Source organism: Sturnus vulgaris, chromosome 2 (assembly GCF_052056855.1).
Source record: "Sturnus vulgaris isolate bStuVul1 chromosome 2, bStuVul1.hap1, whole genome shotgun sequence".
In the NCBI taxonomy this organism is placed as follows: Eukaryota; Metazoa; Chordata; class Aves; order Passeriformes; family Sturnidae; genus Sturnus; species Sturnus vulgaris.
The window spans coordinates 88,856,939-88,873,654 of record NC_142244.1 but is presented as its reverse complement, the minus strand read 5'-3'; the positions used below and the strand labels follow the sequence as shown (position 1 = coordinate 88,873,654).

The window sequence follows — 16,716 nt, the reverse complement described above, 5'->3', positions numbered from 1 at the left end:
TAATTTGAAGCCGTCTGTAATGAATTCTGAAACTAATCGATAAAGGAGCAAATCTTTCTTTCTGTAAGACCTGTTAGGAGAGCGCTTTCCAAAGTCGAAGATTAACTGAGCAGAGCACCAAGGCAGGAACATTTAGAGAGAAGAGTTTTATAAGGGAAATTGCTACACAACAACACAACACTGCATGGCCCTGTTCATTATTAGAACCATTTTTAGACAGTGCTAATTGTGTTCACATAAGCCATGTCCAAATATTTTAATCACATTATGTCATTTTAGTGTTGTGTTCCCTTTTATTCACCTCTTCATCAGTGCAATACTTGATGCTTGATCAGAAAGGAAAATGAGTGAAAAAGGAGATGAGAACGCTCAGGTCTGGTGAAAAAGCACAAAAAGCACAGAGCCTGCATCATTTCTGCAAATGAATTTCTCTAAAAAAAAAAAAAAAAAAAAAAAAAAAAAAAAAAAAAAAAAGAGGCCTTGATAAACTTGGAGGAAAATATCTTTCTGATGAGAAGTTTCTCACTCCACTGAGCACAGAAAACTTATTTCATGAAGTCTGGCTACTTCATGCGAGTCTGACTGCAATCAAAACTGCACAAATCAGAGATAAGCAAAAGTGGAAAAATTAAGTTTTGGGTAAAGGAATGGCTGGAACCTCAGGTGTTTTTTTACTTAATCCAAGTGCTCTGTTCAGCCCCCTGTCACTATAATGTATTTTTTAGACTGGAGGAATAGGTGCTGTAACAGCCTTACTTAACTTGGGTAAGTCCATTATTTCCTGTGTATTAGAGAAGCAATTCTTTTGGTATCCAACTTAACTAGAATCCAGAGTAAGATTTAAGGCAGCTGAGCCAAGGGGTTTTTTTGTGGTTTGCCAGCTCTGATTTTAAAATCTCCGTGACATCTAAATTTGCACTTCCACAAGGCATGACAAGAAGACAGAGATTGCTTCACTGAAACTGTCAGATGAAACAAAATAAGAGCTCGGTCTTGTCCTGCCAAACTTGGCTCACATCACTGCCTATCTTACAAAATCAGATTCTATGGCTGGCAGGCAGGATCAAGTTCTAAATTTGAATGCCACAACCGTACATGACAGTGGAAAAAGTTAGAGATCTGCTTGGATCTTGGACATGCACAAAATTTGGGACATTTGAACATGGCACTTTGATCTGCATGCTCCTCAGTAGCAAAACTCAAAAATAGACAAGAAATTAAATTTAAAGTGTAAGGGCATCTTCCCTGTCTCTTCGTGTAGATGTGTGATTAAGCTAAGTTTTAGCTTGGTAAATCTCAAAAGCCTGCCCTTCTCCACTCATGTAACTTTTTTCCAAGACTAATTCTGTATCTGACGTAACATTCTTAACCCCATCTTCTTGGAATATTTCATTAGAACTTTTTCCTCTTGTGAAGTAGAATTACTGTGTGAACATCTGTTTTGACTGGCGTGGGAACATATCCTACTGCAATCAATTCAGCAGTGTTGGCTAACTTGAGGCATAAAGAAGGATTAGATCCAACATTTTCAGGCTGGATTTTGCTTGTCCCTGTCTCTCATAAGCCTTCCAGCCTGTGCACTTTTCCTCCTGCTGCAGAGAGCTCTTGCTGAGGCCAGACACTGTGCCTGAGTCTGGGTCCTGCTCAAGCCTAGGCACTGAGCTGTTTGCCTCCAGGCAAATGCATTCCAGCCTGCCTGCAAGAGAGTGGTTAAATAACCAGCAAAGAATAAATAACCACAAGGAATCGGTGCTGTTTGTAACATCACAGCTATTAAAAGCTGTAAGAGGAGAACGCACCCGCTTGTGTCTCTCTCACACGAGTGCACACACTCACACTTGCACACAAACACAGTCTCACAGCCTCTCTAGGAGCTGCCTGTTGCTCCCTGCAAGGCAGAAAGTCAAGCTCACTCCTCTCCCCTCGGCCACTGATGTCGGGCAGGGGTGATGTCAGCGTGAGGAGCTGTGTGGAGGAGATGTGGTGCACAGAGGTGGAGCACAACAGAAATACAGAGAGGCAGCTGAGGGCATGTCAGAAAACAAAGTGAACACAAAAGGGGAAAGGCATTAGGAAAAAAAATAATGAAGAAAATAAACTGGGGGGAGAAGGACATTATAAAGGGAGTAGAAGCTGTTAGAACATGATGAGGAGCATTAGAACATGGTAAGAAATAAGTAAAAAAATTCAGAGGTCAATCCATCAAAACTACCGTTTAAGAAAAAGAGACTGAGGAACCATTGTTACAATTTCTCTTGCACCTAGGATGAAAAGTGCCTCCTCTGAAGTCAGTGAGAGTTTAACCACTGGTTTCAATCAGCCTAGGGTGTTACCCCTGTCTTTTTTATTTCCTTGCACAATCCAAGCAGATACTTGGGTAGTAGCAGATGCATCACAGTTGATTGACATAGCACATCCCTGGGAAGTGCTACCACTATTTGGGGGATTTAGACTTGTCTTTCCCCTATTTTCACACATGTGGACTTCTCAAAAAAAACCCTACTTTAATTCCTGAGCTTTCAGACTTCCCAATAAATCTTTTAAAACCTGTGGCATAACACTGACAATTCTTGTCTGCAACAGCCTAAGTGCAAGCAGCACTTCAACCAAGTTACTTTTTCCTGGATAAGGAGACTACTTCTGTGGAGACTGAGGAGGTTTTCCAAGATGACTGCTGTGTTGTTTGCAATGACTGAGACCTTCCTAACAGTGGCATTGGAAATTAACCATTTTATTACTGTAAAATAACAAGGATTTTTCTTCTGCTCATCTCCACTGAAAACGATTAAAGTTAGCTCATCTGTGTTGAAACCTCGCATGGTTTTGGGGCCAGACTGCAGGGAAAATCTGAGCAGATGCAGGACAGAAGACTCAGCATTTACAGATCAATAAAATTCTCTGTATGGTTAATACCCATGCTGATTATACAGCAATTTGGAGATCCAAATCACTTTACAAGAATTAACTGCCTAATACAATGCCCCTGAGAGGTATTTAGGTAGAGCTAAGCAAGAATTATTATCTCTACAGAACTGACAGGGAGGCTGTGACTGAGATGTGGCTTGTGTGAAGCCACACAGCAAGTCAGCTGCAAAGTCAGGATTAGCACTTGGGTCTTTCACTGCCAGGTGCCATGTTCAAGTCACCAGGCTGTGCTGCCCCTAAAGATTAATAAGGATTAATGGGCAAAGCAGAGGAGAAAGAACAACGTACGCCAAGAATATAATAATAAAACTCCAGGGTGAAAAATTAATACTGAGGTGTTGAAAGGCCTCAGAGAAATCATGAAATCCAGAAGGAGTTTTACAGTTTTTTAAAAGATGTGGCTCTGATGATAACCAACTCCAAAATGGGAAGAAAGGGAAACCTTTTTAAGTCTTACAGTCTGTAAATCTTAAATAAATATGAACCAGACAGTAAAAATCACATTCATACATTTATATTGCAAATTTACAGAGAAACACTCAAGCTGCAGTTTACAAGTGATTTTCAATCCCTCAGAAATCCACATTGGAAAGCAATCCTCAAACAAAGCCCCTAGGAACAGTGAGGAGTACAGAATAATGAAGTGAGAGAAGGCATGTTGGGAATCACTTAGGATAAATTGCCTGACCTGATCTCCTCGGGCAACTTCTTGTGGCCACAAGATACTCATGGGCATTTAGACAGGGCAAATCTGTGGGTGTGAGAGGTTTCCATTACCTCTGTTTTCAGCCCTGATGAGTAGCTCTGCACTCCTCAAGTGTTGGAACCCTGGTCACTGAGAATTTTAGATTTTCTGTGCTGACAGGAACTGACCCCCAGGAGAACACTGCATTTGACCTGAGGCCGTGGAGAAGGCTTCCAAAATTGAATGATAGAACTGAGATTATGGGTGTTTAGTTTGAATGGAAGTGTGTAACATCACATGATGGAAAAATTAGAGTTTAAAGTTTTCGAATATAGTAATATATATAAAGCAAGATGGAGGGTTTAGGGTGGAGGCTAGTACTTCTTCTTCACCTTCTTCTTCATGGGTCTAGGTGATATTGTGTGATTGGGTAAAAAAGTCCTCATTGCAGGCCATGGGTGGTTGGTTATTGGGTTAAAAGTAAAAATAATTTAGGTGGCCTTTCGTAATTGGGTAGTTTACCCTTAAAAGGCCTTGTAGAAAGAGAGAGGGGGCTTCATTTTTAGTTTGTTAGCTTGAAGTGCTGTAGAACTCGTGGTTTGTGAGATTGCAATAGAGATAAGAACTAATAAACATCTGAGTCCAAACAAGAAATCCTGTCTCACTCGTTTAATCCTGACCCTGGCAAAAAGAAGGTAAGACATGACACTCAAGAAGAACACCAAAAACTGGAGGGGGTTTCAAGACATGGGAGAAAGATGCTTAACACACTGGGAGAGCATGCCTTGGAGTGAAAGATATCCACATGATGAACTGAGCCTGTCCAGGGCAGGGCTGCTGGCTTGATCACAGTCTATAAATAAACTCCTGTGCAGGGAGAGGAGCTGGGACACTGCAGGGCAGCTCTGTCCCACAGGCACAGGTCTCACTTTCAGCACAACAAGGTGTTTATAAACTCACCTTAGCACGGAAGGTGGAAAACTCTGCATGTGGTTGGACTGAGGTGGGTTCACAATAAGAGAATTATCCAGAAGTTTAGTTCTGGGTCCTCAGCAGCACCCAGGTTTGAAGCAGAAAAAAAAAGCATTCTGTGGAGTCCCATCATCCAAATTGTGGCATCCAGTCAGGTTGTGCCCTTCACAAAAAATTATTCTTGGTTTCACTGGCTTAAGAATAAACTGAATTTAAGCTAAAAACAAACAAAACCTTCAGAAATGAAAACAGAATCAACATGGAAGATGTGTGAAGAGTGAAATGTGAAAGAAGACAGATATAAAAGTGTTTTTCCTGGTTTGGTTCCCAAATGGCAGTATATAGTAATGACATCTTTCCTTAACCCTGACTTGGAAAAAGTGTGTCTACAGCTCATTAACTGCAGTCCAATACAGGGTGACATCCAGCACTCTGGGTGGTTGCTAATATGGGAGCTGCTGACTTAGAGCATAAATGGTTCACTGCACAGCTCCAGGGCAGCACCTACCACCCAAGGAAGACAAACAAGATGCTCTGGAAGCTGTGCAATTTACTTGTGCACAGGCAGCATGTACTGCTTCACTGTCCCCAAAGAAATGGTTCGAATTCTCACCACATGTACACCTGTGCCATCTCAGGGAAGGCTCTGGTGTAGCTCATGTAACTCCCTACAATCGCTGTAACTGAGCCCTCTCACAGCAGTTAATCCACAGGACAGGCAAGATGGAAAGCAAAATGCCTGAATCTGCCAAGAGCCAATTTATTGGCTTTTATTTGCCAAAGGTCGCTGTGGGTGAGGTATAGGAAAATGCATCCACAGTCAGCCCGCGGTGCCTCCAAGACAGTCTTCCAAGCCCAGCAGAACATACTTCAGTAGTTTTCATTTGTTTCTTATCCAAAAATGCCTCTGAGCCCAGCAGTTTATGAAGCAATCCTTTTGCAACAAATTTTAAAAAGAGGGATTTCTGGGGAGCACTCTTAACACTCCTGTATCTCCATCTCAATAGCTGTATTCAACTCGTTCTGCTCACTGCTCAGTCCCAATTACAATGAGCTAGCTCACTGCTCAGTCCCAATTACAATAAAAGTATTTAATTTCCTCTCTGATTTCCCTTCAACAACAGATTGCAACTTGTCACACTTCAAGCTAATTTTGGTAGCTCATTTAACACGCACTGAAACCTGAATATGTTCCCAAGCTCAGGCTCATTTCAATAAAGGATGGAGAAAGGAGATGAAATCTCTGGAGACTGAGAACCCAACCATGATTACTGCTGTCTGAAAACTTGTTTTGTCCCAGTAGTCCTGGGGTACACCTAGAGTCTTCCATGAATGATTAATAAACTATAGGCAGATCAATGAAACTCTGCTCTAAATGTATCTGAACCAACTCAGCCAGGGATCAAAGAAGTCTAACTAGCCACTGTCCTGTAATTTACATTTCTTGATGTAGAGAAATAGCATAATTCATATTCATTTACTGTGGCTGGTTTCTCTGGCTCAGGTACCTGAGACACCTGAGTGATTGATTTTTTCCCTTCCCTGCTTCCTACTCAGCATTTAAGTTATTATGTGGTGAGTTGGCCTCCAATATCCATGATCGTATTGAAGAGAACCTTCCTCCATTTAGTAACCCCATGGATTCCAAGAACTGAAAATTCAGGATTATGTTCATTGCTAGTGAACACATACTACCACTTATCAAGACAATATTAAGCTCCTCATAAAGCACTTTTTAGTGCTAAGTCTTGGAGATATTTAAATTCTGTCAGCAATATCAAAATTATTTCTTATCCCCAATTTCTATAACCAGCACAGTAACTTACTTCCAGGAATAATAAAGACTGTAGAGCATATTCTCAGCTTTCTTGATGGATGATGAGTTGGCCTCAGTAAAGTTGTTAACGATGTAAAATAAAATGCAAATTAAATAGCACAATCAAAACGCAGCTATTAAAAAAATAGTCATGCAGGCATTATATGATACTAAGTACCACCCCTTTGCTTACATTGTTAGATAGATAATTCCAGCGTATTAGAAACATAATAAATCACAAAAAACCCTGTTTCTATAGCTGTGAGCTCCTCAAACTAAAGGTCATAACCCTCCACGGGGATTCCTGAATGAGTTTGAATGGGATCACAAACTGTTAGCAAGAAGTGAGGGCAGATACTTCCCCCTAAATTGAGCAGCCCAGTCCTGTGGCAAGGAGGGCAACAGGAGAGCAGACTGTAATTAGTGGCTGCAAGTATTTATACTTGCTAGGGAACTGCTAACTACCTTTAATTACAACAGCTCACTTTCTCCAGGAGAGGGGAGCAATATAGGCTAGAATTAAAATTGCCGGATAGTTGCTAACTGCCTTTCATTGCAGGCAATAGATCTGTTTCTCCAGGGAGGAAGAATAAACTTGCGACTGGATCTTATTCCCCCATCATTTAGAAATGGGGCCATTACCAACTCAGGGGGTCACACAAATATGCAATCCAACACAGTTGTATTTCCAACTGTGTAAGAAAGAAATCAATAGTCTCATTTAGAAAATGTGTGACCACTAGGCAAAGACTGAGGTGCCCCATGCAATCTGCGTTTGCACCTCAGTGAGGAAGGATGTTTATTAAAGGACTTAAAATGAAAGGGTAATTGAAAAAGTGGAATGATCTCACTGAAACACACTTGTACATTTCTTTCTGTGTCCCTGCCTGTCATTTGAACCCACTTTCTTGTCCAGAAGGGATAACCTTTTCAAAGCTTTTCAAAGCTGAATGCATCAAGATGGAAACTGAAGACGGGCATTTGAAGCTGCAGTTCTACACAGTGTCTCCTGACTCAGTTAGCACACCAGATGGGTCAAGACAAGGGACTTCTCCTTTTCCCTCCTGAGGGCAGCTTTCCTCAAGCCTGGAAGAGAAATTATCCAGAACTTCTTCCTCTCAAAATTGGGGATTTTAGGAGAATACAACAGTGATATGAACCCCATATCCCATATTAGGGGCTTTTAGCATCATCAAAGTTCATGTTTGCTTTCTTGCTGTCTCTTCAATATCCATGAGGCTTGTGGCTGCAGAGAAACCTGTCCCCTCCAACGCCTTCTGGCTACCACAGCCACCATGTACCTTTTTCCAGGAGTGCTCTGCAGCTCCAGAAGGGAGTGGAAGCCATGTGAGGTGGAAGGGACCTTACTGGTGGACATGATCTTATGTCAGCAGCAAAGGTCTCCACTACCCCTTCAGTGCTGTTCCGATTCTCACACTGCACCCTGTAATGTGACACCGTCTCCCTGGGGAAGCAGCTCAGAAAAGAACAAAAAATGAAGGAAAATTTTTCAACTGGATCAGTTTTCTAACCTGTTGCATTGAACAAACACATGAGCACCTGTGGTGGCCTGAGCCAAGAGTGGGAAACATGAGAAGAGTCTCAAGCAGCACTGCCACGTAGTGGCTGTGTGAGACCGAAGGACTGACCCTGGCTCATGTGGGGAGGAAAAGAAGAGGTGACCTGAATGATGTCTACACAGCTTGGCCTTGGAAAATGGCTCAGATAGTGAGAGAAGCTCCTGAGTTTTGCAAAGATGCAACGTAGCACAGGCCTCAGCATTGAAGCTGGGAAGCTTGAAGCCCAAAATGGTCATAGCCTCCTACTAGTGGGAGTGATTAGGCATGGGAACAGAGGAACTTGTATTGGCCCTGAGTGTTAAAAAAGAGTTTATGCTCTAAGTCATTCTTAAACCAAAGTTAGGGTCTCCTCTGGACTTGAACTTGCAAGAGTGTGTGGGATGACATTGTCCTACTAAACCTCTTGCAGAGGAGAGAGGAAAAATTATGCCAGCCCACAGGACTGGAGAGTGACTGCACTTTCTGAAGCCTGTAGCCAGTGGCATGGATAGTTTTGTGTCCAAAAAGCATGGAAATAGGATGACCTACTGGAAACAGTGAAAAATACCAGACTTGCCATATTATTTTTCCAACACTAAAATCAATGTGTTCATGCCGTGGGAAAACTCCCACTGAGCTGCTGGGACCTTCATGGCCCTTCCCACAGGTTCTCTGCCCACTGCAGAAAGTCAACACTGAGGAAAAACCCTCCTGTGAGCCATGCCACTGTGTCTTCTGACAATCTGGTGGGTGGTTCACATCAAACTACATCTCCCCAGAAACCCAGCAGGCACAAGTTATTCCAGAAAGTCCAAAGAGCAGAAATCCTGCTTCCAGAATCAAGTGGAAACTTTTCCCACTCCTGTCAGATCTTCAGGGATCCATTTAGGGCATCTTTTCATACCTTGTGAAATACAATGTAACTGCAGCCATAAGTCAGGTTTTCTCAACTTTTTCTTTGCAATTTGTCAGCAGCATTTTTGCCAAGCCAGAAGGGTTATGTCCATACTCTCTGGTGCTGAGCAATATACCTGTAAGTCATCCAGCTTGTTTGAAAATGGAGATGCAGCCCCCAGCAGGCTGATAAGCCAGGAAGAGCAGTCCAAAACGTATTTACTGGTAACTGCAATGAGAAAATAAACTTTCATTTCCCTGCCCTTTGACTGTACTGTTTAGCTCTGTCTCCTTTCTGTGCCATGTGAGGCATAGCCTGGACAGGTACAGCTGGGGACAGGACACTCTGGGCATGGCCAAGTGGAATGGAGTCTTTAAGGCAGGTTTTCAAAATATTATGGATTTCATCTTTGCTTAGCAGCTGGTTACTGTGCCAAAGCCATGAATCACACCACTTGAAGTGATTGAAGGGGGGGAAAAATAATAATAGTAAAGTGGCAAACTAGTTCAGAGATAGGCTTGGGAGTCCTATTAAACTTGAGAGGCTACAATTTCTATTCCCAGACCTGGTGGTTAACACAAGAACAAGGACCATGTTTCCCCACCCCATCCAAAGAGTTGTACTAGGCAAAAATTGAAGAGCAAACCAGCAAAAGGTCAATCCTGTGCTGTGTAGGAAAATGTTGTCAGCAGATTAACATGGCAGTGTTCATGAAAAGTCTGCAGCAGCTCTGGCAAGCTTTGCAGAATTTATAATTCATCGCAAAGGAACCAAATATGTGATGTTTGTTTCTGTGGAAGAATGGGAGGAGACTAATGGTAAAGGAGAAGGAGTGGGAGTGCAGAAGTGGGTAGAGGGGAAAGCAGAAAACTGAGCCCTGGCAAGTTTTCAGGGACCTACAGAAAAAAATTGTCTAAATAGAGTAGTTCAGACCTCAAATACCGTGCGGTGCTTTGACAATCTTCTGGGTTTTGGCATTTTAAACAAAGTGTTCTTACATTTACTAGACTGGAATGTCCATTTGACTATAGACTCTGCTACTTTGCTCGTAGTTTAACGTTTTGGACATGTGACAAAAATGTGTGTAACGCATTTTTTAAAGTGTTGATTGTGCTCGTAATTTTCAAGTCAGAATATAAAATAAACATCTCTGCCCTTTCTTCCAGCAGGCAGCACAGAGATCTGCTCTCCGCGTTCTATCTGACAGGTACATTTTGTCATTTTTATGAACTATAAATTGCTTTATGAAACGTTGAGCCCTATTTATTGTGGCATATAACTCATAATCGGATTTTGTCCCCAAAGTATCTGTGAACTGGGATGTTAAACATTTTGCATGCTTGGATTTGTCATGCATGTGTAGAGTTTATTACTGCAAAAATCACAGTCTTGTTGTATTTCATACAGAGTATGCAGAATCCCTTGTTGTGATACCAAACGAGAGATAAGAAACTTACTGGAGAAGGCATGAATGATGCAGTAAATTCTGAGCTTTAGAGTTTGCTGAGATATATCTGAGCTCATTTCTCAGCAATAAGTACTTCATTTATTCCGAGATGTTCTCTTTCGACTTTTTCCAAATCCTTTCCCTGGGAATTACTCTTCCTTTGATGAGATTCTCTGTATGTTTTATGCACAAAAACAATGCCCTTTTTTACCCCTTAAGTTTTAAGGGAATGGTATATTGGAGGAATTTAATTAATTTTTTCACTTCTTCTGGAACTGCAGCAGTGCTCCAGGCAGATAAGCAGGGGACCAAATCCTTAGTGTTCAGGTTTTACTCAGCTCTTTTTCAAGCAAAAAAATCCATTAACTTCAATGGGAAACTTGCCTGAGTGAGGAATTCAGGATTTGGGCCATAGTAAATGTTATAGTTGGGCTGTAGGTCTGCACAGGTATTTACCTTAAATGACTTTTATGAAAGAGGATTGATTGAAATATAAGGTAGCTTTCTAAGACGGTCCTGATTTCTTTTCCAGTTTTGGGAAAGGGGGTAGGGAAGGGGGAGGAGACACTGTACATTTTAGTGCCTGTGAAAAAGAACTAGCAGATTTACATTTTTCCACAAATGAGGTACTGTGTCATGCAGGCTGACACAGAGTAAATTTCCCCATGTCTTGTTGGCAGCCCCCTCTGCTCCGTCTGGCCCCCAGCCCCCCGCCTCCCTGGGAATAAGCGGTAATTGACTCTGGAAGCCAGCTCAGGCCAGGATTTCTCCAGAGCAGAGCCTGTCACTTAGGCTGAATTATATGTTGTGCATGGATGAATAACATTTCTCTCTGCTCGGAGGGTAAGGCCGCCAAAATTATTGACCTTCCCTCCCCGAGTTTACAAACACCGTTTTGTTTAGAATTTTTTGCCCCGTTTTAAGGAAAATAAAAATCCTGAGTAAAATGTATGGGATGTGGGTGAAATTGCTGGCACGGTTATAGGGCTCAGAAGTATTTGCTCTAACTGTAATGAATGCAAAAACAAAGTGGAGTTGGAGTCAGCATTATGCCCCTCTCCCTGGAGGTGTGCAAGCTCACCCCCAAGGCAAAGCAGATTTTGCACTCGGTGGGGACAATACTGTGACCAAAGGAAACGTGAGGATTTTTTTCACAGCACTCTACTCCCAGGCTGAATGTGGAACATTCCTGCAGGAGTGGTCCTGGAGGTAATTAACAAGCCCCAAGCCCCACAGTTTGATTTCTTTCTCCCCGGAAAGAAAAGTGGTGGTGATGGACAGATGTTCCCTACCTCATCAAAGGTGGTGAGGTAGCTGGGTGCAGGCTGCCTTCATCCACAGAGCAGAAAGGTCTCAGTATTAATAACCATCACACCTCAGATTTAGGATTTATGATCGAATATTTCCCTGTCTGCCCCTAAAAGCATGCTCAGGGACTACAGCTTTCCAACCTGCCCTGCAAAAATTTGGCTGCCAGGGCACCCTCCTTCCCCCGCTTCTGGAGGGGGTGCTGGGAAGGCTGGGGGTGTACCCTGGGGGTTTGCCTCCCTGCCACCCATGACCTCACTGCAGCGAGCAAAGGGGAGGGCAAGGGGCCAAAATCCCACACTGTGACAGCAGTTTCTGTCTCTTCTTGGCTAGAGAGAGGATGCCCGTGATACTGCTGCTCATTAGTTGTGTCCCAGTAGCAACTCAGAGCTCCCAGTCACACACCAGTACTTCCCAGCAACGAGGGAGATGGCAGCTTACTCTAAAGCTTTCAGTAATTTTGTCCTTTTTTAAAAAAATATTCTCCAGAAGTTCATGTTGCAGTTCTTGCTTTTAGGTTCTATTAAAGAGGTAACAGTTAGCTAAACTAAAATATGAGAAGAAAAACACCTTAAACAAGCAAAAAAGAGAGAGTTTTTAAAGCTAGCCATTGATTTCTGTGGTGTAGCACACTCAGTCTTGTTTTCAGAATGACACAGTAACCCCCAGCAGATTTATGTGCAAACACAAAGATTAGTGACCCAGAAGCTTGACTGAAACAGCTTTTCTACTTCCAGAAGACAGGTTGCTCTGCACATGCACTGACTATTTTGTCAGCAAAGATGCACTGGCCCCATTAGCTTTTCATTCTCTCATGAAAAGCCTTCGGTGTTTATTCAGCACAGCTTGGTTTTAATTTTATTGTGCTCTTCAGTAAAGTGGTCAAACTATACAGATTACTCACTTTCTGGGACAGAGAAGAGCAACAACTTAACTCATATACCTTAATGGTATAGTGCTGGCATATTTTCAATTGTCTGAGTCCCATATCCACTGCCTGAATAGCTTTCAAGTGAAGAAAAACGCCTGCAACTAAAATATTCCATGTGTTCTGTTGTTATTTAACAGTAAGCAGTGTGGTTAAGCCAGGTCTTAAACCTGCTTAATCCCACTGAGCTAAATAGATTTTATTATTGACTCCCATGGTTCCAGAACTCTGACCTTAAGGCTGAAGTTAAAAGCTAATTTTTTTTGCAGTCTGTTCCACTAACCCAGAAGCATTTGCTTGCTGAATACATTTGCAATGGAGAATGTCCAGCTGTAAATTACAGCTGTTTGCAATCCTACCCAAACACAACACTCATTATTATTCTTTTGTTCTTTTTAGGCTGAAAAGCCCACCATGAGGGAGTCCGTACAGTACTTAATCCATACATTAAATTTACTCACAGCTCATATTCGTGTGCAAGATAAGATTTTCCATGAAGTAAAGATTTACAGTGGTCCTAGGGCATTTTTATTCCCCTGGTTGCTTTTAATTCTCTGTGCTGGAGTGTAGGCCAAGTGGGTCTGCTGAAGAGTTTTGAACACTTAGAGGAAAGTGTTGTACCCCTGCTGAATTTCCTCTCTGGTTGTAACAAGGGAAAGACAGGTCCTTTGCTGAGTGCTTGGGTGGTATTTGGGAGACTTCACAGCCACGATCTGCTCTCCTTTCTGGGCACTTATACTGGAGGAGGCAGGCAAAACCCACCAGCTCTGCCCATGTAAATCTCAGTGCAGGCATGGAGGGTACAGGCAGAGCTGAACCCACTCATCTCAGCAGCCATATGGCTGTGCTGGCAGGCCTGCCATTCCCAGCTGATAAGCCTGTAAAGAGTCCAACTCAATAGCTTACTGTCAGCACCTGGGTGGTACTAACATGTCATCCAGACCTGAACTGTGAAGCATGGGCTATGATAAACCTTTTAGATTTACCACCTCTTGCTGTTGACAGAGCAGGTGTCTCAGCACTAGCATCCATTTGGCAGTGGAGACAAACCCCATTCATGATGTCTGGTGAGCTACACAGCCTGTCTTGACCTTCAGTCTGGGCAGGAGGGACAGTGCATTGCTCTTCCATGTAACCATGCCTTGTCTGTCCATGTCTGATCACGGTTGGGACACCAAAATGCAAGGTGTACCAGACATGAGCTGGTTTACCCTAATGGGACAGGCCAGTAGCACACAGGGTCCTGAAGGGCAAATGAATTTTCCCCCTTCCCCACCAGAGAAGTAAAGATTGGGCAGCTGAGAAGCAGAGGAGCCTCACATCTGTGGGGAGAGAGATTTGGAAGCAGAGGTGCTGCTGCACTGCCTGTCGTGGCTGCATGCATGCATTTAGCACTCAGGTGCAAGAAAAATCAAAAAGGTTGACCTTGGACAATCCAGTCCCTTGGCCTGATATTGTGAGCAGACACAGAATTGATAATTAGTCCAGAGGGATGTGTAGCACAGCTTTTCCTCAGAAAAAGGCACACCGAGATACACTGTTTGTGTTAGGAGGCCTGGAGAGGCGCTGCCTGTAAAATATTAGAGCAACAATAAGAGGCAATTTAGATTTTTTAATAGATCACTTAAGGCAGGCAAGGCAGCTGTCCAAGCATCCTTAAAACATTTTGTGGAAGGAGACAAAGTTTTCTTGTTCTCAGGTATGTGATTATGTGAAGCAGTTAAACTTGTGATACCCTAAAGTAAGTAGAGAGTCCGATGACAGCTAGCAAAAATACTCATGTGCTTCTTGTCACTCACATACTTAATGTTTGTGTTGGACTGATGTTTTCGATAACATTGCCTTTCACACCGTGAGAGTTCTCCACATGGGAAGCGCCATGGTCAGCTTATCAGTGAGTGACTCAGCGAGCTGGCTGGCCAGGAAAGCCTCATGTGGCAGCATGGTGCAAGCAGTGACAGCCTAGGGGAAGCCTTGGCTTGGGACAGGTGACCTGGGACCCGGCAGAGTGACGGAACTGAGATCATAGGCTCCACAGGAGCCAAAAAGGTTGGCTGGAGAAAAGCGAACTCTCACAGTGCTCACTGCCACAGAGGCAGACATGCAGCTCAGCGTTAGCACATGGCTTAAACTTGCTGGATTATCTTTGAGAGGAAAAAGAGAATACCTCGGAGAGGGAATATATAGATTTATTATTTATGTCTTACATGGAAGTTTGGCTGTTTGGAAGTGCTGCTGTCTCACACTTGCACCCTCCCTGCCCCCTGCCCCAATATAGGGTAGCAAAGGGCAGCTGCTCCTTGGAATGGTCTGGAGTTTCTCAGTCCTGCTAGTTACAGAAAGTAAAGGTGAAAGAATAACAATACATATTGTATATAGCATAGTTCTTCCAGTATTGGAGAATGCTGTGAATTAGTGAAAAGGGGCTTTAGAAGAAGACCCTGTGTAGACATCTTGGAATGAAAAGGAATAGGTATCTCTGTAAAACTGAGACTCCCTCTACTTAATTAGTGAGCAAGACCTGTAGCACTCACCTTTTTGCTGCTGGACGTTTTCTCATACCTTGACTATTCCTGGTGTTTATTTAGAATTGTTCTACCATCGCACCAAAGATGTGATGTGGATATATTTTTGTATGAGAAGCTGGACCAGAGTTGTCCCAGGGAACTGTAACAACTTTGAGCCCTACTAAATACTGGAATTCCTTTGAGGTTTAATGACAGAAAAAGAAAAATGAAGATTTAACTCTTTTCTTCAAGGAAGTGATAGTGTTTTGCTATCATGACAGCCAAACATTTCCCAGCTCCCTAAGGGCAACCTCGTGCATTTGATCCCCAAAGATATCTGGGGGAAGTCAATCAGTTCTAGTTCCCAGAAGCATCTGCATTTTGAAAAGTATCTATCTGCTAGAAGAAAGGTCTGACTAGTAATTTCTCACATATTTTCTTTGACTTCCTTGCTCTTTTATGAAACAGTGTGAGGATAATTACAACATGAATGTGGAAAGTAAAAAGGCAAGGTATCGGTCTGTGGTCTTTCATAAATATTAGTATATATATAGTATATATATTAGTAAGGAGAAAACATATATATTGGCAAGGAGTAAATAGGTCCCATTGCTGTCTGGCAGCATGAAGAATATGCAAAGTGCTATTGGGAAGAAGAGTGCATATGTGTGCAGCATATGAAGTGCCTCAGCATATGATTAACCTCACTGGGTATGTAGTAAATAGTAGATAACTGTGATCAAAAAAGTATTCATGTGATTTATCAAACTGAGCAACTGTGCATTTTGCAGTGAAGCAGGAGGTCAATCCTGAAATCTAGGGCAAGTAGAGCAATAGGAAATTGCAGGGACTAAGAAGTTAATCATACTGTTGGACTGCTTCCATCTGGTTTTGAAAGACGGAGTCAGTGCAGTGCTAGTGAGGACGCTTCACGGCAACAGATCAGGAATTAATTTTTTCAGCAAATCTTCAGCTATCATTTGTGGTAACACGGGCTTATAAAAATGTAATTTAATTTCTTTGGAATAAATCAAACAGGACAAGAAGTGTGAGAGTGTTTTTTTAATGTGTGTATCTGAGGCAAAAAATAAAAAGTGTGAGAGTAGGAGAACCGCAACAATCCAAGAAGAAACAAACATTAACAGTATAAAACCTGGAAGACATATATGGCCATCCGGTTAAATTGTGCACATAATTTTCTTTGAAATACCAGTTTGCAGTTGGGAAGCTTCTACATTTTTATGCCCCTTGGAGGCATAATCTTGTCTAACCTGTCTGTCCATCTTCATAAATGTGGATCAAAGGAGCACTGACCTAATGTTTTGTGGAATTGATGCTCTGAACACCACTTACATATATCATGAGTGCACAGCTATAGGCAGCCAGTTTGTTAATTAATTCTGTTTTTCTTATTATTGATATGATATTTCAATGAGATTTGAACATCTGGGCAATAAAAGTCCCCGTAGGCAATGAACCTGTTGTAAAACAAAAGGAATTTTAACCCTGATAGTAATTCTGTAGCTAAAACTTGATTTCTTCAAAGAAGTAGGAGGACAGCTGATAACATTATGCCTTTCTTACTTCAGCTGTGGGATAAGAGAACAGAGAGCCCTACACTAGGAGTAACATGTTGTGCTATTTTTAGTCCTATGCTGCAAAAAGTGAAATGTT

At 42.4% G+C, this 16,716-nt stretch overlaps 1 protein-coding gene across 2 annotated transcripts in view; it reads left to right on the top strand.

Annotated features, from left to right (window-relative positions):
• AFF3 (ALF transcription elongation factor 3) overlaps positions 1-16,716 on the top strand; it is a 322,998-nt gene that overhangs the window by 231,771 nt on the left and 74,511 nt on the right. The window contains exon 9 of one of the 2 annotated variants that reach the window (XM_088160033.1): positions 10,022-10,059. In XM_088160033.1, coding sequence (XP_088016159.1) covers positions 10,022-10,059 — 38 coding nt within the window. Of the gene's footprint in view, positions 1-10,018; positions 10,060-16,716 lie in introns of both variants that reach the window. The other variant, XM_088160032.1, reaches the window with a different exon arrangement.